This window comes from Enhydra lutris, unplaced genomic scaffold (genome assembly GCF_002288905.1).
Source record: "Enhydra lutris kenyoni isolate GAN:26980312 unplaced genomic scaffold, ASM228890v2 scaffoldscaffold13, whole genome shotgun sequence".
In the NCBI taxonomy this organism is placed as follows: domain Eukaryota; kingdom Metazoa; phylum Chordata; class Mammalia; order Carnivora; family Mustelidae; genus Enhydra; species Enhydra lutris.
In genome coordinates this window covers 33,525,927-33,548,316 of record NW_019154097.1, presented here as the reverse complement: position 1 = coordinate 33,548,316, position 22,390 = coordinate 33,525,927, and the positions used below count along the sequence as shown (strand labels likewise).

Sequence of the window (22,390 nt, the reverse complement as noted above, 5' to 3'; positions counted from 1 at the left end):
AGCTTCCAACTGGGCACTCTCCTCCCTGTTGAGCTTCAGGTTACGAGCACAGGGATAAGAAAGCACCAAGTTGCAGGCCCTGCGAGCAACTGACTTCTGTTTGGTCTTGTTTCTTCCTCATCTCTGTTGTCTCTCGTTTTCTTCCTCCTTATCCAAGATGCCAGCAACAGCCACAACAAGCCCCAAGAACTGACCATTCTGTATCTAGAAGGGACCATTCTTGTACCAAGACCTTCCTACAGCCCATGGAACAGCCCCAAGTGGAAACGAAGGGTCACAGAGCAGGTCCGAGCCCTCGTCCTGCCTGCAGCCCGCATTCAGAGTCATTTCTACCAACTACACCAGGATGCAAAGACAGGAAGCCGCAGGGTCATCCTCCATGGTCCCTGCTCCCACATGGGCCCAAGTCTCTTGGTGACTAAAGCTCAGGTCATTCTTATAAAGAAGTCTGTGCGCAAAGTCTCCACCAACGCCACCATCCTCATCCCTGTGGCAGTGACAACCATGCCTGCAGCTCGGGATGGCTCATGAATGCCTAGCACCAGGCCAGGTACTTTTTGGACTTTGAGTCATTTAAGCCTCCCAACAACCCATTTGACGGTAGAGAGAAATAGGCTTGGCCAGCGTAGGCCCATTGCCTAAGTCACAAGAAGAGAAAATGGCAACCCTGGGCTTCAAGCTTTGACCTCTCTGACCCGAAGTCCATGCTCTCAGTTGCCGCGCTCTGCAGCCTAGCGAAACTGTGTGGACCATGGCACAGAGTCACTTGTCGGGCCATGAACTTGAGTGGTGAGCAAGTGGAAGTCTTCTATCCAAAATAGTTCAATATACACTCCATCAGAAAAAGTAACCAACACTTCCCAGAAAGCATTGGTGCCTACAGCAGGATCAACAAACTGTGCCTACAAAGGGCCAGATAGTAACTATTTTAGGCTCTGCAGGCCATCAAGCCTGGTCCACAAATTCTCAACTCCACCCAGCTCTGCCAGTTAGTGCGAAAGCAGCCGCACACAATATATAAATGAGCCCTCCTGTGTTCCCATAAAACTTTATTTATAAAAACAGGCAGAAGTCCAGATTAGATGAGCAGGCAGTAATGTCCTGACCTATGGCCTAAAACGGCTCAACCCATAGCTGTCTACAGACAGAGGACCTGGGCATGAATCTTGAATCTCATCCCACCCACTCGCCAACTGGGCCATTTTGCTAAATGTCTTTATCTCCTCGAAATGGAGATGATATCTGAGCCCACTTCCCAAAGTTTTTGTGAGGATTTAAATGAGCTAAAAATACCTGGTACATCGTAAACACCCGCTCCTCCTAGGAAAACACCCAGGCGGAAAGCAAGGAACTAAAGCCACGTTTGGATTCAGCCAATTTGCAGGTTCAGAGCAGACTTGTGGTTCTCGACCCAGGCAATCTGGCTCCCAGGCAACTTCTCACAAGCTCTGGAGACATTTTTGGTTTTAACGGCTTGGGGTGGGGGGTGGGGGCGCTGGCATCTAGCCGGTAGAGGCCAGGGAAGGCACTGCATTTCCTCCAGTGCACAGGACAGCCCCTATAACAAAGAATCATCCACCCCAAAATGTCAATAGTGCTGAGGTTCAGAAACCTTGAGGTAGGCAAACCAAGATGATGAAAGGACTCAGACCGTACCCTTTGAGCGGCTGAAGGGACTAAGGTGTTTGTCCTGGGGAGGACGCAGGGAGAGAACATAACTCGGAAAAGACGTGAGAACCACCTGCAAGTATTTAGGAAGCAGGCTTACGAAAGAGGAGCCAGAAAGGCTTGCATGGCCCAAGACAGAGCCCCGGCAACTGCAGGACGTGGGCTCAGTTTCAGCACAGCAGACTCCCTGAAGAGAGCCTGCCCTTCCGTACAAGCCACCCCTCACCCCACTCCAGCTGAGCAGAGCAGGTGTGGGCACATGACTGGAGCTGGGACCAAGGCTTTCCCTGGGGTTTTGAAATTGGCTTTCTTTTTCATAGTCCCAATCTTTCCACAGCCTATGCCAGAAGCCCGGGAGGTAGAAGCTCTTATTTTCTGCCCGCCATTGGACGGAGCAGCCCGGGAAGCTGGTCTGCACTTCCCCTTGCTCTAGGCCCCAGTTCCCAGGTATTTTTAGGCCCAGCCACCTCCCTGGCCTAGGTTTCCATGAGACAGACAACCTCTTCTCTCTTAGACACATGGGCTCCAAGACCAGCTATAACTCACCCCCGCACCCCCCTCCCCCAGAGAGGGACAGCCAGCTCCCCTGTCAGCTCTCTCCCCAGCTCCTAACAGCTCTGGTTCCAAGAGCAGGAAAGGTCAGGAGCTCACTCACTGCCTCTGAAAAAGCCCCACTTCTTCACCCCGCTGTGGCCCTCCGGTGCAGATGCCACCGGTACCTGAGAGCGCTTCCATTTGCCCATGTCTGGAACTGTGTGGATCTCCTTTTTCGGAATGATGAAGCTCTGAGTGGCCGGAGGGATATCCTCCGAAGAATCTTGACAAAGAAAGTGAAGAGGCAAACAGATAAATAGAATCTTCCCCCCAACCCAACCTTTTCCCCTCTCTGTCTCTCTTGCCACCCCCACCATGTCTCTCTCTCTCTCTCTCTCTCTCTCTCTCTCTCACACACACACACACACACACACACACACACACGTTTAAACCAAGACTCCAACCCCCCCAGTCCCTGGGGTGAACCAGACGCGTACCCCCAGGACAGTCAACCCAAACCCACTGCCCTCCTGCCTTTCCACCCCCAGCCCGGAGCCCCGAGGGACTGGTGAGCCCCTCAACAACTGACACGGTCAGCTGCTCCTCGTGTCCTCCGTGTCCTCACCTCCTGCTCCCTCACCGGAGAATGGTTAGAAAAATAAAACCAAGTTGACCTTTTAGTCAGAAGCAGGCAATTCAAAGAAGAGGGGGGTGTGGAAAATACAAAAGGCCACCTACAAAAGGCCACCGATAAACATTGGGAAAAAATTGCCAACCTCTGAATAAGCAAAGAAATGTAAATGAGACGAGATGGCTTTTCCAGATCCGGGTGGCAGATGAAAACCATCTGGCAGGGACTGGGGAGGGGAAAGCCCGAGCTCTCCTGCACCGCTGGTGGGAGTCTGGGTAGAATCTGCCTAGGACGCAACTCAGCACTGACTTCTGAAATAAAAAGCCACACAGACCCACCAAGCCAACAGTTCTACTTGTAGACAGCGACCCTGCAGGTGCCCAAAGAAATACACCGAGATAGATACAAAGGCCCTTACTGCACGGAAGAGAGGTAGAAACAGCGTACGTATCGATTGACAAGGCAATGACAAGGTAGATAATAATATGCCCATTGAATGGAAATCTGCATAGCTTTTTAAGAAAATGAAACCTAAATTATTACCATAGGAAAACAGCCTAGATATTAATAAGTGAAGAAAGAAAATGAAGCTAAGTTATATATAATATAATCTCATTATTGCAGAAAGAGCTATACATACTTGGTATAAATAACACGTGTATCAGCATGTGCATTGGAAAAATCTGAAACCCCAAAGTTAGTTAACAGTCATCTCTAGGAGGTAAGATCTGTAAGAGACTTCCATTCCTAAGCTACTTATTGCTATTAAAAACTAGCATACAGTATGGGGCACCTGGGTGGCTCAGCCAGTTGGGCATCCAACTCCTGATTTCAGCTCAGGTCATGATCTCATGATCTCAGGGTCATGAGATAGAGCCTTACATCGGTCTCCAGGCTGGACATGGAGACTGCCTAAGATTCTCTCTCTCGGGGCGCCTGGGTGGCTCAGTGGGTTAAGCCTCCGCCTTCTACTCAGGTCATCATCTCAGGGTCCTGGAATCAAGCCCAGCATCAGGCATCGGACTATGCTCAGCGGGAAGCCTGCTTCCCCTACCCCGCCTGCCTCTCTGCCTACTTGTGATCTGTCAAATAAATAAACTCTTAAAAAAAATATATATATATATATATGTATTTCTCTCTCTCTCCTTCTCCCCACCAACCCCCCCCACATTCATGAGCTTGCGTGCGCCCTCTCTCGCTCTCATTTAAAAAAAAAAAAAAAGCATACAGTAATTTTGTAATCAGGAAAAAAAAAAAACCTATTTCAAATGGAGTTTCTATATTTGCAGAAGTTGGGGGAAAGGAAATCACAGGGCAGTTCCACGTGCTGACCTAGAAGTAAACTTCCCACCAAAGTAGACTGCTTAGTATGAGTGGCCTCCTTGGCCAAAAATATCCAGCCCACACTGCAGGATTCCCTTTACTTTGTGACACTAGGAAATACATGCCCTCAGTCTCTTCTCCATAATTCCAAAATCCAAAAAGTTCTAAAAACCCAAAGTTTTTAAAGTAAGTTTGGCATAAATTCATTTGGTACACGGAGCACCTGGGTGGCTCAGTTGCTTGGGTGACTGCCTTTGGCTCAGATGAGCCCCGCATCCTGCTCCCTACTTGGCAGGGAGTCTGCTTCTCCCACTGACCCTCCACCTTCTCATGCTCTCTCTCTCATTCTCTCTCTCTCTCAAATAATAAATAAAAATCTTTTTTAAAAAATTCATTTCGGGGACGCCTGGGTGGCTCAGTTGGTTAAGCGGCTGCCTTCGGCTCAGGTCATGATCCCAGCGTCCTGGGATCGAGTCCCACATCAGGCTCCTTGCTCGGCAGGGAGCCTGCTTCTCCCTCTGCCTCTGCCTGCCACTCTGTCTGCCTGTGCTTGCTCTCTCCCTCTCTCTCTGACAAATAAATAAATAAAATCTTTAAAAAAAAAAATTCATTCCGTACAAAAGTTACACCTAAACCAGCAAGAGGACATTTCTATGCTTTGCAGATCCCTCTTAGGGAATTTAGATTTTGCTACAGACGTATTTTTGTTTGATTATGGGGTGCTGCTTTCTGAAATGTGGTAATACTCCGAATTCCAAAATATACCTGGTCCCAAGGGTCTTGGACAGGGGCTGTGCCTGATTCTACTGTTGAAGATCTGTTGTATTAGTTAATACCTTCCTTGAAAAGCCCAAACTCTCCAGAAGGAGTCATTCACAACACACAATAAATCTGTCCCCCTGCTGTCCTCCTAAAACCTAGCTGACATTGCCTGAATGGAGAAAGGAACCAGGGGCCCAAGATGGTTCTGGACCATGTGACATCTGGGAGAATGGAGCATGCCTGGAGAGGCCCTGAGGAAAGGGAAAGCTCTGGGATACCTGGAGATCCGGGCGGACACCTGGTATCTGTGCTGAGGCCAAGGCAAACTCTGCCTAATTTAAAATTCAAACCACAAAGCCCAAAACACAAATCAGAAACTCTCCTCCTCCTCCCACCTGTTCTATAAGCCCTGTTCCCAGAACCCAAATTGAGGCCCCTACTATTAGTAAATTACTACTTTAAGATGTTATTAAATAGGGGCGGCTGGGTGGCTCAGCCCAAGCATCTGCCTTGGGCTCAGGTCATGATCTCAGGGTCCTGGGATCCAGCCCCACTTCCGGCTCCCTGCTCAGCTGAGGTCTGCTTCACCCTCTCCCTCTGCCTCCTCCCTCCTGCTCATGCTCATGGCTCTGTCTCTCTCTCTTCCAAACACATAAATAGAATCTTAAAAAAAAAAAAAAAAAAGATGCTATTAAATTAAAAGCTTTATAAGTCAGGCTAGTAACCTAACATCATTGTTTTTATGGCAAAATGTGTTCCACATTCCAAATAATCAACTTGCAAATGATCATTAGGAACAGAGAGCGCTTCTGTAAGTTCCCTGCCAGGGGACAGCCTTTCTGAATTTATTTCACAGGTGGGAAAACCTCCAGTCAGGCCTGCTGCTGGGGGGAGTGGGGGGATGTAGTGGCTACTTTGTAGGAAACACTGCAACAACCAGTGATGAAACATACAGACATGTTGTTACCAGAATACACAATCTCAAATCAAACTGGGAGCTATGATAACTGAGTTCCTCCGGCCTCAGACTCTATCTCTAACAAAGGTGCCAGTGGATACCCTATAAACTCACAGTATAAGATGGAAATATCTAGAGTTTTAGAAATGGTCCCTAACCTCCCCCCCCAACAAAAGCATAATGTAGTATCATCCGTCATTTGAGAACCAATCTACATGTTCAACCTGTACCACCTTTTAAAAGGACAACAGCAATCAACATTTCCTGACTATCCCTGTCCCCCAATGCCCCATGTTTTGCCCTCATCGTCTATGGAACATACACTACAACTCTGTGGAGAAGGTATTTAACAGCCCCATTTTCAGAGATAAGCAAGGCTCAGAGAATGGGATCTGCCAGGCAGAGCCAGGTCTGTACAACTCTAAAATTCAAGGTTTTCATCACTACACTGTCTGAGCGAAGTAGTTCTTTCTACTTGTTCCAAAATGTCCTGTTTCAAACTTCAAAGAAGGACCACCTCCCGGCACCTGGCTCTCTCCAGCCTTAGATATCCTCCCTGAGCCTTCATCTTTTTTAGTGCATGGGCTCTCTCCCCAGCCACCCAACTCTGGAAACACATTCATCTCACTGAGAATTCTGGTTGGCTTCTATCTCTCACAGGCAATACCAGAACATCTGAGGGCATAGGCACAGAAGTTTTGTACTAAATGAAGTAAATGTCTGGTTTCAGATGCCATAAGAGACCGTACCCAGCTCTTTGTTCATCTATTTGATGGGGGAAGAGGGAAATGCTTTTTTTGATCTTCATACTGTCTCCTTCCTGAGACCTCTCCAGATCCCCAAACGCAAGACAGTTAGAAGGAATATCCAATGCGTTCAAAACATTAGCTGTGTTTGGCCAACCTACTGGCCCTGTCAGAATTTTAAAATTATCTGCGGTAAGTCCTTCCTAGCTCGGGTGCGGGGAGGTGCGCTCAGCAAACAGCCTTCCCCTCCTCCAGGAAATGGGTCTCTCTGCAAGATCCTTCCCCTAGTACTTCCCAGTTATTTGAGATGAACTAAAGCCAGGCCACAGTGTAAATAAAAGTTACAGATCGTGATGCCGGGGAGACTCATCTTGCACAACCAGCTTTTTTAAATTAGTGGTTTACACAACCAAGGGCAGTTTCTCTCAATACATGTTCAGCCACGGAAACAAACTGCACAGCCCCGCCTCCAGGAGGGAGAGAGGGGAGGTGGATGAGGGTGGGCAGGGTGTGGAGGAGTCTGGAAACCGGGTGGAGACAGGCCCAGGCCCACAGAGCAGCACCCCTCACCCCGGGAGCAGGGGCTAATAAAGAAGGCAGCCACAGGAATCACTACCGCCCCCATCCCTGGCAGCTTCCCCAGCAGCTCAAGAGCTGACTTCAGCACGCACAGCCCAGATGCGGAAAAGGTCTCCCCTTCTGGCCACGGCGCTGCCCACCGGTCCCTCGGGCTGCCCGGGCTCCCCAGGTTCAGGTGTTGCCCCCCCCCCGCCCCCCCCACCCCCCCCCTGGGGCGCCCCCCACACCACCCCCCTTCCCCGCCCCCGCGCCCCTACCCGACCCCTGTAGGGCCCGGCCCGTCCTACCTGACGGCGACTGCCGCTCGCCCTCAGCCATCTTCCTCCCGCCAGGAGCCGGCCCGGATGCCTGCAGTCCCCTCTCACCTTTCACCCCCGCACCCCTTCCCTTTCCCCGGCTTCACCAGGCGCTCAGAGCTTTCTGAAAAGAAAGGAGCACCAGCCGGCTATAACCGAAAACCGAGAATTAAAGTCACCCCCGTGAAGACGACCGCCATGCTGGTGCGGGGCACGCAAGGAGCATGCCCAGCAACGGCCGGCTCGCGGCTGCGGCGCTCACGAGGAGCCGGCCGCCATGTTGGTTCGGGGCAGCTAGGAGCATGCGCGCCAACGGCAGGCTCGCCTCCCTACCCGCTAGCGGGCGCCCGGCCGCGGGAGCGCGGCAGCCATGCTTGTGCGGGGCGCGTCCCACCTGTCATCTTTGACCCTGTCCCGAGGCACATTAGAGGCCGTTCCCTTATTGACATGGTCGTGTTTTCCTGCCGCTCTGAGAGTAGCGCTCAAGGACAGCAAGCGGACTGAGAGGGGTGCACGCTACTGTCTCTAACAGCTTAGAGAGCATTTGGAGGTGGGAGACGGCGAGCTGGACAGGGGCCTCTTTTACCACTCTTCCTGGGCTCCACTGCCTCGCGGGGTCTCGCGACCACTAAGCGCGCCCTCGGCCCCGCCCCCGTGCAGCCCCGCCCCACGCTGTGGTCCCGCCCCACGCTGTGGTCCAGCACCGCGCTCGCAGCTTGCGGCCCCGGCCCGCAACCGGCTGGTGGCCCCGCCCGGAGAATCCTCCTCCCGGGGATCCCCAGCCCGCCGCCCGCCGGGCCCGGTGGGTGGGCGCCGGGCCGCCTCTACCGGCCGGTGGCGGTGACGCGGCGACCTTGGCCCGGAGGCACTAACGGGGACCCACCAACGGCGGCGGCGGAGGCAGCGGCGCGGACTTTGCTCAGTGCGGAGGACCGAGCGGACTGTGTGTCCGCGGGCGAGCCGCGGCGATGTTGGCTTTCGCGGCCAGGACCGTGGTGAGTGCGGGGAGGAACCCGGATGGACGGGCCCTGGAAGGGGCGGGCGGGCCGAGAGTCGGGCCAGCCAGACACGCAGCTGCGCGGGAATGGAGAAACGGGCCTTGGAAGCGACGCGGCCGTGGCTACTGTCCTGCCCGGCCAACAGCTGCTGGGGTGGGATCGGCAGGTGGACTAACCTTGCTTGGCAGAGGAGGAGACTGAGGCTCAAGGTCAGAGATCAGATCGAACCCACATCGTGTGGCTCTAAATTCCAACCACCCAGGAAAGATAGCGAAGACCCTGGCTTCAGGCAGCACCTCCACCCTTTGACTCCAAGCCAAGGAGCGGAGAGACCGGCAGTCTCTCCCCGGTTATTTCCTGACTCACACACCTGTTGCATGCTCAGCCTGAGCCATTTACGCCCAGGCCTTGCCACTTCTCCAACCACATCCAGTTGGTCGGTCTCCTTGGGCTTATCAAATGGCCCTTGGAGAATTTTGTGTGGCCGGAGAAATGCACGTGGAGGCCTCAAGCTGGGCTGCTCTGAAGGTCCTCTGAACTGGCAAGAGGCAGCAGGTGGCAGCCCCATACCCTTTGTCTCCACCAGTCCCTCCCCCCCAGCTTGTCCATGTCTACCCCAGAATCCTCCCCACAGGGCAGCAAGAAGTGCTGCCGCTCTGATATGACTTCCTTTCCTCTCTACTCCAAGCATATCTCTGCTTGTATCTCCTTCTGACTATGCCAAGAAGGATGTTCCCAAACAGACGCTACTTAGCTCGGAGGGCGCAATGTACCCATCCGCTGTCCAAAAGGGTCTTCCAGATCTCCCAGAACCCTAAGGCTCCATGTCACCCTTGCCACTGACACCCGAGTGGTGCCCTCTCTCATAGACAGCTTCTAGGTCATCCTCCAGGACCCACTGGGTGGCCTGATCAGTTTACTGCTTGGGAAACTGAGGTAAGGAGAGACTTGGCCAGAATTCCCCAGATCTGGAAACTCGAATCAAGCAGAATCCCAAAACCAGCCTCCTCCTTGAGTTTATTTTTTTGTAGCCAAAGTCCTTCACTCTTGGCCCCCAGCTGAGTGAGCCACAGCTCAAGAGAAACAGGCTTTGGTGGAAGGGAGGCCCAGAAGGGCTCCAAGAGTCCTGGAGGAAGACGGGATGAGCTCTTAGCAGCCACTGTCCACGTGATGGCCCTTTCCCAGCATCTGCCCTCTTGTACCAACCCCAATTTACAGGACTGATTTCAGAGTTGTGGTATAACCTCAGTAGCCAGGCAGCTTCTGCCTCCAGCCAAGTTTTCCATCATTAAACAGACCTGTGCAGATTCCAGCAGGTGGATTTTTTAATTCCTCCTGGCACCAGGCCCAGCCGGAGAAGAGAGAACACATTCCAGGTTTCCTCCTACTCGGATGCCTACTGCCAGCCCCTTCACCTGCTCCCTAATCCTCCACTTCTGGCCGCTGGGGAAGGTGCCTGCCACAGCCACCACCCAAGATGCCACCCTAGCCACCGAAGCCTTTGGCACTGCCCCCTCTGCCTCCCCCCTGAATCTTGGCTCTTGTCTTCTCTTTCCAGCCCGGGCAAGTGGCTGTCTCTTGCTAGGTTCTGCTCGCCCACTGGGTAGCACAGTTAGGCTTAGAAGCCCAGCCCAAGTCAGACAGACAGGGCTCAGAACCTCAGTCCTGCCATGGAGGACGGGCAGCAGAAAGAGAAGGTATGGAACGATCCTCTGCCACTTGCCTACCCACTGCTGTCCACAGCCTCGGATCTCCTCTCATTCTGTCTACCACCAGAGTCTCCCACACTTTCTCTCTCTACCACCTCTCACCCACCTGTCAGGCCATTCAGCTCTTGCTTGCCCTAGCGATGCTCCAAGGCTACCTCTGTTTCCAACCCACAGACAGATAAATACCAAGGCCTGGCCCTCACCCAGAGATGCTGTCATCTGCTGGCTCTTTCTGACTTTATCTTTTTGCCTCTAATCTCCCAGCGTGGCAAGGGTGGGAGAAAAGGAGGTGGGGGCCCCTGGGCGGTAGCAGTCGCCCCACGGCTTGCTGGCCGGCCGTCATGCCAGGGTGAAGAAGGCGGGGCCTTGTTGCATCCAGACAGTTGAGAGGTCACGCTCAGCTCCGCCACCCCCAACAAGTGCCATTCATCCTGACTTGGTTCCTAGGAGCCTCACCGGGATCAATGGCCACACCTCCCGCCCCTCTCCCTGCCTGCATCTCCAGGCTCCGGAGAGGTGGAGACACCTACCGTTTGAGGGCTGGGTAGCCAAGCAGGCACCACCCAAGAGGCTGGCTCTGACCCTGGGGATCGGCACATAAGTGCCCGGGACCCTAGCTTTGGGGCTGCCAGGGCCTCCCAGAGCCGGTGAGAGGGTGAGCAAGATGTTCTGCTGCCTGCAGGTGAAGCCTCTGGGCTTCCTCAAACCCTCGTCACTGGTGAAGGTCTCCGGCCGCTTCAAGGCCCACCAGGATTCTCTGCCCCGGCTGCCCGTGCCCGCGCTCCGCCAGTCCCTGGACCGTTACCTTAAGGCACTGCAGCCCATCGTGAGCGAGGAGGAGTGGGCCCAAACCAAGCAGCTGGTGGAAGAGTTTCAGGCGGCAGGGGGTGTGGGGGAGCGCCTGCAGAAGGGGCTGGAGCGCCGGGCCAGGAAGACAGAGAACTGGGTGAGTTCTGAGAACGGGGCCCTCTCGGAGGCTCAGGGCGGGAGAGGATCCCTTGCTGTGGTCTGCTGGTGGCCTCCCGCAGAATTTCTGGCACATTCTTCCGTGCCACGGGCTTTCTTGAGTGCTTCCTCTGTGCCTCGCACTAGGCCAGGCCCTGAGTGAGCGAGGGCACGGGCTGTGGTCCCTTGGGGCTCACATTCAAGGAGGGTGGGATGCGAGGTGATGAAACAGCACACAGGTGAGTGGATGAGTTTCTTTCCGGCGCTAAAATTGGCCGGGAGAGAAAAGGGAGGCGGGAGAAGGGCAGTGTCTTTGTTCTGCATGGGCAGAGAAGAGGTCGTGTTGGATCTGAGACAGAGACAACCGGGGTGAAGGTGGCAAGAGCCTAGCAAGAGCCCAGCATGTTCAGCAACAGAGGTTGGAATGTAGCGCGATGGCCTGGAGCTGGGGTTGGGGGGGTGAGCATCAGAGGAAGGAAGCCGGACTTGAGCTCAGTCGGAGGGGCTGCAGGGTGGCTCCAAGCAGGGCATTGGTGCTGCTCAGTGACAGACCAGACCCCCCCCCCGTTCCTTGTCCCCATCTGTCACGCAGGTGTGCGCAGCTCGTGAAAATGGTCCCCACGGATGCTCCATGCGCTTTTTCTATGCCCTGAATCTTGGCTCTTGGCAGTACTGTCTGCCACCTCTTGACACAGTGGGGAAGGACCACCCTGTCTGCTGGGAAGGAAGCGGGCGTGGGGGTGGGAGCCATGGGGTGAGACCGGTGCCAGCACCGCAAGGGGGACACCGGCAGGGAGAGGGCGGGTGATTCAGTTCTGTCTGCCCGGTGTATATTCTGGAAGCGCTACCAGGGGCCCCTGTTGGGGCAGCTGTCCTGACCTAAAGCAACCGCGTAGGGAGAGGGAAGAGGGAGACCGGCCAAGACAGGAAAGGCCGAGGGGGCAGCAGGTTTGTGGGAGAGAAACAGAGCTGGGTTTTGGCCAGATCAGGTGGGAGACGCTCTTAGTGCAGCAGGTGGAAGGGTATGGTCTGTACCCAGCAGGTGGGAGTCATCAGCTGGCGGGTGGCACATCCTGAGCTTTGGCAGGCGCTTAGGGAGTCTGCGGTCTGGCAGTTTCCCAACATTTTTAGCCCGTTACTCCTTCCCATAGAAGCTTCTAGCTGAAGGGGTAAGGGTATCCCTTTCTGCACTCACAGGGCCCTCGTGCCCAGCAGATTCTCAGCGGGGGAATGCCCACATCTGTAGGATCTGCCCTTATTTCCCAGCTCTGGTCAGAAGCCCTGAGATCCCTGGTGGAGTGGGGGCCTCTGGCTGGAGGGTGACCCGGCTGTCCCCAAGGGGAGGGAATTCCTGTCTGCCCCTCCCTGATCTATAGATGAGGAGGCTGAGGCCCAGAGAGGTAGATGGGAAGCCCAGAGCCACACAGCCGCTCTCAGGGAGGCCCCGAGCTCCACAGAGGGGTCTGGCTGACCAGGAGCGCTGTCCTCAGGCCGCAAGTCAGCAGACCACCGTTGCCCACTGGCACATGGGCGTGTGGTCTTCCCTCACTCCCTTGGCAGGGGTCTGCAGCTGATGGCCTGGTGCTACAGGCCAGCAGTTCCCCAAGCAGAACCCGAGTGGTGAAGAGGCAGGTCCCACTGCTGTTTGAGAGGGGAGGAAACACAGTGGAGGTGGGAGGGCCCCTGGGGTGGAAAGACGGGCCAGAGAGGGGTTTCAGGCATTTGCTTGCAGGGGCGGAGTGAGCGTGTATGACAGTCAGCACGTAAGTCTCAAGGATGATGGGCAGTGGCAGTCTGCACAGCCTGGGGACAGGAGCCTTCAACACCCTGTCTGTGGCGGGTCCCCAGAGGGACTGCTCACCCGATGGAAGCCACGCCCCTTGAGCCAAGGACAGACCACCAGGTGGAGACACAGGGTATAGCACCCACGTCTGGGCACTAGGGCAGTGTGTTCACCCTCACAGGGAGCTTTCCGCAGATGGCCCTGACCTTGAGACCCAAGAGAGTGTCTGCACCCTGGTCTGACACCAACAGAACCCAGGCCAGGGAGGACCAGAGTCCCAAGGACTACAGTGCACTGTGCCCTTCTGCTCTTGGCTTCCTGGATAGTGTCTACCCAGGACGGTCAAAAACACGATTGTCAGACTTTATAGCATTTTTTTCCTTTTTCCCTTTTTTGTCCACCTGGCATATATATATTTTTTTCCTTCTGAAAGTAGTAAAATCATTGACCAAAAGTGTGTAAGAGGAACGCCTGGGTGTCTCAGTCGGCAAAGTTTCTGCCTTCAGCTCAGGTCATGATCCCGGGGTCCTGGAATCGAGCCCTGTGTCGGGCTCCCTGCTCCATGGGGAGCCTGCTTCTCCCTCTCTGCCTGCTGCTCCCCCTGCTTGTGTTCTTTCTGTTAAATAAATACAATAAAATAAAATCTAAAAAAAAAAAAGGTGTAAGAGAAAGGAAAATGATTCCCACTTCTGCCTCCTCCCCTCACCCCACCTCTACCCGCCAGTTTTCTGCCCCGTCCTTCTTTCTGGAATCTTTGGCTTGGCAGTATGGTCTGATTTCTCTTGCTAATGCTGATTGCCTCAGGCGAGGGGGGAAATGATGGGGTGCTGCTGGTGGGCTGAAGGGCGCGGGGAGGGGGCTCTGGATCTGAGCATTCACTGTGAGGATCTGCGCTCTATAGAGGGGGTAGGAGGGACCCGGCCAGGTCCCCGCCCACGCCTCACAGGCTTTGGTCCTTTTCCCAGCTGTCTGAATGGTGGCTCAAAACAGCCTACCTCCAGTACCGCCAGCCCCTGGTCATCTACTCCAGCCCCGGTGCGGCCCTGCCCAAACAGGACTTTGTGGACCTGCAGGGACAGCTCCGGTGAGTGGCTATGGCTGGGACAGGGCTCTGGGCATGTCCAGGGCCCTGATGTCCAACCCCCCCGGAGAGTGCAGGGGCCCAGTCCTAGTCATTGTCTTCCATCCACACACGTAGCCTTATGAAGTCCGGAGTATCATCCCTCTTTTACAGATGAAAGGACTTGCCCAAGAGCACCTTTCAGGATTGGCTGATCTGGGCCAGAAAGCAGGGTCTTCCGGGTTCTGAAGCATCATAACGGGTCACTGCACAGTGGACCATGTCCCCTCCCTCCCTCTAAACCTGAGGCTGTCCCTCACCCTGGTTCTGACACCTTACCCCCGCCCTCTGTCCAGCTGGCCACAGGGGTGACCTTTATACACAGTTCCCTTTTCCACATTCAGCCATGTCACTTGCCCTGGCCCCTGTGCCCAGACTACCAGGGATAAAAATACCAGTGACAGGGATCTCCTGCCCAGGGACCAGCCACTCGGGGCTACCGCCGGCTTCTCTTAAAGGGGCCAGGGCACCCCAAGAGTTCTGACTCAGATTTCAGTCCCCGGTCCCCGTGTTGGCAGCCAGGGGCAGCCCAGGGGTCAGGCGTGATTGGCGTGGCCCAGACCATCCAAGGAGGAAGATCAGGTTGAGAGAGGTGGCCTAGGAGACCCAGAGGCCCTCAAACAGGAAGTTACCTATCAGAGGAGATACCCTGAGCCACTGCCCTCCCATTCATACTCCCTGTCCCGCAAGGTCCCAGGTCCCTCTCTAACTGATGCTTCAGGGAAGGGTGACCTTCCAGGCTCCAGGCTGTGGTTCAGGCCCTTTGTGGGTAGAATCCACCAAAACTGACCAGTAAACCAGCAATAATTCATTCATTACACCTACATCCTGCCAGGGCTTGGTGGAAGCGTCTCCCTGGGCCCTCTAGGAGCCCTCCTCCTAGAGATAAGAGAAGGTTGGCTCAGAAAGGCCAGCCAGGACTCCAGCACTGGGTTTGCACTTGAACCCCTTCAGGCTTACCTCAAGCAGTGATCAGGAGTGGAGCGATCTGTCTCCTCCCTTGACCAGGCCCCTCCCTTCACCCCACGGGTGTCCCTGATCAGGGACCTCCCCCAAGGAGTCCACACAGCTTCTGATCTCTCATTGGTCCCCCCAGGTTCGCTGCCAAAGTCATCGAGGGCGTGTTGGATTTCAAGGCCATGGTTGACAAGTGAGCAGCCCGCCCCTGTCCCGCCCACCTTATTGCCACAGCCACCCCAGCCTGGGCCGGGGCAAGTCCAATGGCCAGACCCGTGCTGAGCTGGCCCAGAGCTCCTGGCTTTCACTTCCTGTTGGCCCAGACTCTGTAGGGGTTGGGGAGACAAAAGTGTGGGGATCGGGATGCTAGGTCCTCTGCTCCAGCTGCAGAGACCACTGCCTGGTGACACGGTCCCGACAGACCCCTGGAATTGGTGTCCCAGCCAGCCAGAGAGGACCCCAGAGGCAGACTCACCCTTTCATCTGTTCTGTGGCAAACCAGAGCCTAGAGAGGGAAAGGGGTTTACAGGGCGACCCAGCAGGGCCCACCCAGGGTGGAGTAGAGGCCTCCTGACAGCAGGCCAGTCCCTGACACACCCCCGGCTCCTACCGAGTAGAGGTCAGGATGCCACTTGGGTGAGACCCCTTCTCGGCCATGCCTAGCAGCAGCTCCCCGTCGGTGTTGTCCTCATCTCCGCTTACTTGCTTGGTGGACCCCTTACTGTCCCTCTGCCCCCACCCGCCTGCAGCGAGACCCTGCCCGTGGAGTACCTGGGGGGTAAGCCGCTGTGCATGAACCAGTACTATCAGATCCTGTCCTCCTGCCGCGTGCCGGGCCCCAAGCAGGACACGGTCATCAACTTCAGCAAGACCAAGAAGCCACCCACGCACATCACTGTCGTCCACAACTACCAAGTGGGTGGGCTCCCAGACTGCTGCAGGGGAGGAGGGGGGCAGGGCCGAAAATCAGCTTCCCCGCCGCCCATGCCCACAGGCCCACAGGAACCTGGGTGTCTCCACCGCCTCCCCACCCCCACAAGCCCAGCCTGGGGGAGAGCCAGGCAAGGTCCTCCTCCCCTCATACCCGTGACCTGACTTCACCCCTAGGTGGGGCCTGGGCCGCCACTAGCTCTGACATCTGGGCGGCCAAGGTCAGGAGGAGGACAAGGGTGGGAGGTGACTGTGGCCAGTCTGAAACCTACCCCCACCCCGCACCCCACCCACCTCCCTTCTCTCCACTTGCCTGTGCCTGGATAGTTTTTTGAGCTGGACGTGTACCACAGCGATGGAACACCCCTGACGTCAGATCAGATCTTCATGCAACTGGAGAAGATCTGGAACTCGTCCCTGCAAACCAACAAAGAGCCCGTGGGCATCCTTACCTCCAACCACCGCAACTCCTGGGCCAAGGCATACAGCACCCTCATCAAAGGTGCCCCCGGGTGGGGGAGGAAGAAGGAGGAGAGGCCCCCCCCACCATTCTCACTGAATGCGCTCAAGTCAGAGCGGCTGTTGTTGGCCCATTTCACAGACCAGGAGGCTTGGATGGGTTTAGTTTCCCTCTATTAAGTTGCAAAGTTATGGTAAAGTCCAGGTCCTCTGGCTGCAGACCCCACCTCTGCCTACATGTTCTTTCCAATCCTGTGTGGGTCAGGGGCATCATCCCTGGAGCCAGACCCCTGTGCTGGCCCCCTGAGCCACACTGACCCTCCACATGATCTGGGGCTTCTGTGCCGCCTTTTTTTTTTTTTTTTTTTTTTTTTTTTTTTCCTTTTTGGAGATTTTATTTAGTTTTGCGCAAGAGGGGGGGGAGGGGCGGGGGGAAGGAGAGGGACAAGCAGACTCCCCGCTGAGCCCTGGGGCTCCATCTCAGACCTCATGATCCTGAGATCCTGGCCTGAGCCAAAATCAAGAGTTGGGGGCTTAACTGACTAAGCCACCCGGGTGCCCCCTCCTCCTTTTTTTTTTTTTTTTTTTAAGTTTATTTTTATTTTGTTGGTAATCTCTACACCCAACCTGGGGCTCAAACTCACAACCCTGAGATCAGGAGTCGAGCCAGCCGGGTACCCCTGTGTTTCCTCGTTTCTAACATGGGTCCGGTATCGGGCCCTGCCTCATGGGTTGCCAGGGGGCTGCGGGGCCCTGACGCCCACACGTGGCACTAGGCAAATGCTCTAGAAGCCTCCAAGGCCTCCCTGGGGCCTAACGTTCAGCCCCCTCCCGCCCCCCTCCCGCCCCCCTCCCGCCCGCCTCCACAGACAAGGTGAACCGGGAATCCGTTCGCTCCATCCAGAAGAGCATTTTCACGTTGTGCCTGGACGCCCCCGTGCCTCGGGTCTCTGATGACGTGTACCGCAGCCACGTGGCTGGCCAGATGCTGCACGGGGGCGGAGGCAAGCTCAACAGTGGCAACCGCTGGTTCGACAAGACATTGCAGGTGAGGGCCCGGCGGGGCTGGGACTCCCTGCCCAGGACGCCCACCCAGGCTTGGCCCACTGCAGCCCCAGGACTTCCGGCCCCTCGCCTGGGCGTCCCTCGCCTCCCAGCTCGTAAAGCAGACGGGAAGCCAGAAGGGGGATGTGGCTGTAATTACTGGAAGGTCAGCCTGTCATTATGGGGCCTGGCCCAGAAACCGCTGTCACCCCTTCAGCACATCAGAGGGAGCCTGGGCTGCGGGGCCTGGCAGAGCGGCGTGGTCTTGGCCGTGACTTTCCTTCTCTGCACCTTTAAGACAACTGCCGGGGAGGGCACTGCAGGGACTCAGTGAGGTGTATGAGTATGGGGCGAGCTTGCCTGCTGTGGCCTGGACCGGGCCTGAGGCCCCTGCTGAGCGTCAGCTGTTACTAATGACAGTAACAAGTCAACCTAAGCCCTGAGATGGCTTCAGAGAGGCGCTTCCCACGGCCCCAGCCAGCACAGAGTGGCCCCAGGGCCCCGGGCTTGACGGGTCCCCGCTCCCCTCCATAGTTCATTGTGGCCGAAGACGGCTCCTGTGGGCTTGTTTATGAGCATGCGGCGGCAGAGGGGCCCCCCATCATCGCCCTTGTGGACCACGTCATTGAGTTCACGTGAGCATGCTTGTCCCACCCTCCACCCAGTTCCCCAGCTTCTGGTGACAAGTGACACACATGGGGGAATGTGTGTCTCCCTTGTGCCTGGGAATCTGTTTCTTCAAAGGAAGCCAGAGGAGGGCAGGCCTGGGCTTGGAGCCCGTCACACCTGGGTTTGCGCTGTGGCTCTGCCACTTCCCAGCTACGGGACCTCGGACAAGTCCCTTGCCCTCTGCAGGCCCCTGGAAACTGGAGTGAAGGCAATTTTCTAAGGAGCAAACCCAGGGTCTCCCTAGGCTGGCTCCCTCCAGCCTTGGGGACCCATGCCCCCCACCCCAGGCCCAGGTACAGACCCAGGCTCCCGAGGCCCCCATGTCCCATGCAGGAAGAAACCCGAGCTCGTGCGGTCCCCCATGGTGCCCCTGCCCATGCCCAAGAAGCTGCGGTTCAACATCACCCCCGAGATCAAGAGTGACATTGAGAAGGCCAAGCAGAACCTCAGCATGTAAGCACCGGGCATGGGGGTCTTATGTTAGGTTAAAGGCCCGGGACCCCGGGGCCTGCCAGGCTCCTGTTCGCGGCTGTCATCCTACAGGGCTGTGACAGAGTGCTCTTGGGCCGTCACTGCCCTTCACCCACCTCCCTCCCACCCCCGCAGCATGATCCAGGACCTGGACATCGTGGTCATGGTGTTCCACCACTTTGGGAAAGACTTCCCCAAGTCAGAGAAGCTGAGCCCGGATGCCTTTGTCCAGATGGCGCTACAGCTGGCCTACTACAGGTGTGCCCTGCCCGCATCCTGCCCGTGGAGGAGGCTCGAGGCCTGGCTGGTGGGGGGTGGGTAGAGGCGGGGCAGCCTGCCCGCGGGGGTGCTCAGCCCCCTCTCCCACCCAGGATCTACAAACAAGCGTGCGCCACGTACGAGAGCGCCTCCCTGCGGATGTTTCACCTGGGGCGCACAGACACCATCCGCTCTGCCTCCGTGGACTCGCTGGCCTTCGTCAAAGCCATGGATGACCCCAGTGTGTCGGTGAGAGGTCTGGGGTAAGGGTGGGCGAGCTGGCCTCCTCTCCTGTACGTTCTGTCATTCCACATCGATCGAGCACCTACTGCCTTCCGACCCTCTGGTGGGCCCTGGAAATCTACCAGGGGTTGGAGTCATGAATTTGGCCCTGAGCTTCCCTGCAGTCAGACACCAAGAGGAACTGCTCTGCAGCCAGCATCTGCCCTGGGGCTCAGGCCTCCGGGGAGGACGTAGGAGAAAGGCAGTAGTTCCAGTTCCTACTCTCAGGGGGCACGGACACCAGTGCTGGCTGGGAAGTGCGCTGCTGGGGTGTGGACGGCCCGTGACAGGCAAGGAACTTGTACTTCAACTCCCTCCCCCCTAGGACCAGCAGAAGGTGGAGCTGCTACGGAAGGCCGTGCAGGCACACCGAGCCTATACCGACCAGGTGACCGTGAGCGCATGACCTCTTTTCCCGGATCTCCAGGGCTGCTCACCCTTACCATGAACCCCTCCTCCCCAAACCTTGAGACCCTTGGGGCACCTGGAGCCAGGCTGAATATCCCCCTTTTAAAGTTGGAGAAACCAAGGCTGAGGCCAGTGACTTTGTTGGTCCCGGGTTAACCTCCGGATCTTGGCGTCATGCTCTCTCCTCGATGGCCCCGGAGCCCAGGACACTGAGGGTTTGCAGGGTCTGGCCAACAGCACCCGTCCTGCCCTCTGACAGCTTGAGTGGCAGTCAAGGGGGTGGAAACCTGGGTTCCCATCCACCTCTGAGCACCTTATGTGCCAGGCTCTGCCCACGTGCCACACACAGGTTCATTTCGGTCTCAGTGACACCCTGTAAAGGGAAATTCAGCGACCACCCCCATTTTACAGATGAACACACTGAGCCTCCAGGATGGAGGGGAACTGCCAAGGTCCCATAGCCAGAATGGGGCCAGGACACCCAGCTATAGGCCTGTGTTCTTAAATCCTGCCCTGCCCCTCTCTGGGCACATCCCTGGGTCTCAGTTTCCCCATCTGTAAAGTGAGGGCTGTCCTGCCTGGACCCTCTGTTCTCATGAGTCCAAGGGACCACTGCATGGAAGAGGTGCTGCTGCTGTGGGCTTTTGAGGAAGGTCATGGGCACCCTCTGGGCCTGCAGCCGCTGTGCCTGACAGCTCCCCCTCTCACAGGCCATCCGGGGGGAGGCCTTTGACCGGCACCTGCTGGGCCTGAAGCTACAGGCCATTGAGGACCTGGTGAGCATGCCCGACATCTTCATGGACACCTCCTATGCCATCGCCATGCACTTCAACCTCTCCACCAGCCAGGTGGGCCACTGCCCCAGAACCATCTGGATGTTCCTGCCCTCTAGGCTCCTGCCACTGCCCTAGGTGCCCTGGGATGGGACAGGACAGACCTTCACTGGAGCTGGACAAAGGCTATCCTGAATAGAGCCAAGGTCCAGAGCATGGTCAGACCTTTGTAGTGGCGTGACCCTTAGAGGGCACCCCGTGTCCACTGCCAAAGCAACTGAGTTCCAGTGGAAGAGCTGGGGTCAGGGGGCTGTGCTGCAGCTCAGGGAGGCTGAGAAGGAGTCCAAGTTCCCCCCCCGCATGGGAGAATCGACTTCATCCATTCACTGTTCAGACACAAAGGAACATCTGAGTCCTGCCATCCAGTGCCGGGCACTGGGACACAACAGGGACACATCCCCATCCCTGTCCCTGAGGGCTCACACAGTAGGCTGGAAGCACAGGGACGGGGACACTGATGCCCCTCCCACTCTCCCACCTCCACCCCCCCCACTCTCCTCCCGCCAGGGAGTGCTGGGGTTCAGGGGAGGGTCAAGAAAGGAGCCCTTAAAGCTCCCTTGGGAATGGCAAGGAAGGCTCCATAGAGACCCGACTCCAGAACTGCACCCCAAGGAGAAGGAGAAGTAAGGCATCTGCTGGAGAAGAGGAGGGGGCATCTCGGGCAGAGTACAGTGCGAGCGGAGATGCAGAAAGGCTGGCTGGTGCCCCCACGGGGCTGGAGGCTAGCCCATGGGGTGGGACAAAAGCCTCAGCCCTGTGCTGTCTCCAGGTCCCTGCCAAGACGGACTGTGTCATGTTCTTTGGGCCCGTGGTCCCCGATGGCTACGGCATCTGCTACAACCCCCTGGAGGCGCACATCAGCTTCTCCGTGTCGGCCTACAACAGCTGCGCGGAGACCAACGCCGCCCGCCTGGCGCACTACCTGGAGAAGGCGCTCCTGGACATGCGCGCTCTGCTGCAGAGCCACCTCCGAGCCAAGCTCTGAGCCCCCGGTGCTCAGGCCTGCCAGTGTCACAGCCCAGCCGACCCCAGCAGTGGGCCGCCCACCGGGGTTCCGCTCCCTTGCTCCCCCCTCACCCCAGACCCTGCGCATCTGATCATGCAGGGCCTGCAGGCGTGAGCCAGTACCTTCCTTGGCTCATCCCCAGCCTGCACTGGGGCCCGGGGCCTGGTCTGAGCTCCAAGGCTGAGTAGGACGGAAGGCCCAGGCGCCTGGCGCGTCACCCATGAGCCCACCTACAGGGAAAGGAACCAGAAGAGCCTGTCCCTCGCCAGGGGAGCAGACTGGCAAGTCCCTTTCTTGCTAGCTCAGCTCTAGCCAGCTCCCTGCCCTCTACACTGCTGGGCCGGTGTCTGTACCCCGATCCCCAGGCTCCCGAGGATCTAGAGACAGGACTCTCTAGAGCCAGGGGTCTCCAGGCCTCCCTGAGGCTGAGGCCAGAGTGCAGGGTGTGCCGGTAAGGGAAACCCAAGGCCTCGACTCGGCCCACCCTGCCTGGCAGTGCCGTCTTCCTGGGGTGCTGCTGTGCTCTTTTGGGTGATGTGGCCCGGGAGCCCTGAATCGCTCGCTTCCACTCAGCTTGATTCCTGAACCACGTTGATGGTTGTATAACAGTAACATGCAAGGTGATTAATAAAGGAGAAATTTGTCAGTGGACACGTGTAGAGCCTCTGGCTTCCTCCATTTTGCAGATGTGGAAACCAGCTCAGAGAGGTTAAGGTCACCCAGCCACTAAATGGCAGAGATTTCCAGAGGAGCCCTGGTAGCCAAGCACCCAGCCCCAACACCACACCCACTCAGACAACCTGGGGCAGCGGGTGGAGGAGAAAGGAGCCAGGGTGGAAACCAGCCCAGACTCAGCCCCATAAGCTGGTGCTGGAGGAGGACAGAGGGCCCCAGCCTGGGACGCACAGGAAGGTGCCAGCTGGCCCAAGGAACAGACAGGTGGAACTGACCTGTCCTAGGCACTGGGGACTGTCCAGCCTGAGCCTGCTCACAGCCATACAGACGGGTTCCTCATTCTTTG

General features: G+C 56.8%; 2 protein-coding genes across 7 annotated transcripts in view; one reads left to right on the top strand and one right to left on the bottom strand.

The window, feature by feature from the left end:
* LOC111145946 (protein phosphatase 2 phosphatase activator) overlaps positions 1–7,771 on the bottom strand; it is a 29,123-nt gene extending 21,352 nt beyond the window's left edge. Inside the window, exons 1-2 of one of the 3 annotated variants that reach the window (XM_022501263.1) lie at positions 7,489–7,771; positions 2,388–2,485 (exon numbers count right to left, since the gene is read on the bottom strand). In XM_022501263.1, coding sequence (XP_022356971.1) covers positions 2,388–2,485; positions 7,489–7,519 — 129 coding nt within the window. In that variant the 5' untranslated portion in view covers positions 7,520–7,771. The remainder of the gene's footprint in view (positions 1–2,387; positions 2,486–7,488) is intronic. The other 2 variants (XM_022501266.1, XM_022501265.1) reach the window with 2 other exon arrangements.
* Positions 7,772–8,191: 420 nt separating this feature from the next.
* Positions 8,192–22,012, top strand: LOC111146233 (carnitine O-acetyltransferase). Of its 4 annotated transcripts, XM_022501693.1 has the most exons (15): positions 8,462–8,492; positions 10,054–10,192; positions 10,887–11,150; positions 13,898–14,016; positions 15,149–15,202; positions 15,759–15,924; positions 16,267–16,441; positions 17,268–17,446; positions 17,977–18,077; positions 18,445–18,564; positions 18,718–18,840; positions 18,954–19,089; positions 19,448–19,510; positions 20,241–20,378; positions 21,133–22,012. In XM_022501693.1, exons 2-15 carry the CDS (start codon positions 10,166–10,168, stop codon positions 21,346–21,348), a joined length of 1,881 nt encoding a protein of 626 aa, XP_022357401.1. In that variant the 5' UTR covers positions 8,462–8,492; positions 10,054–10,165; the 3' UTR covers positions 21,349–22,012. The 4 variants fall into 4 exon arrangements, with proteins under 4 accessions (XP_022357402.1, XP_022357400.1, XP_022357403.1 ...); XM_022501694.1 differs by lacking the exon at positions 10,054–10,192 and having other exon boundaries at positions 8,192–8,492; positions 20,241–20,306; XM_022501692.1 differs by lacking the exon at positions 10,054–10,192 and having other exon boundaries at positions 8,192–8,492.
* Positions 22,013–22,390: the final 378 nt, after the last annotated feature.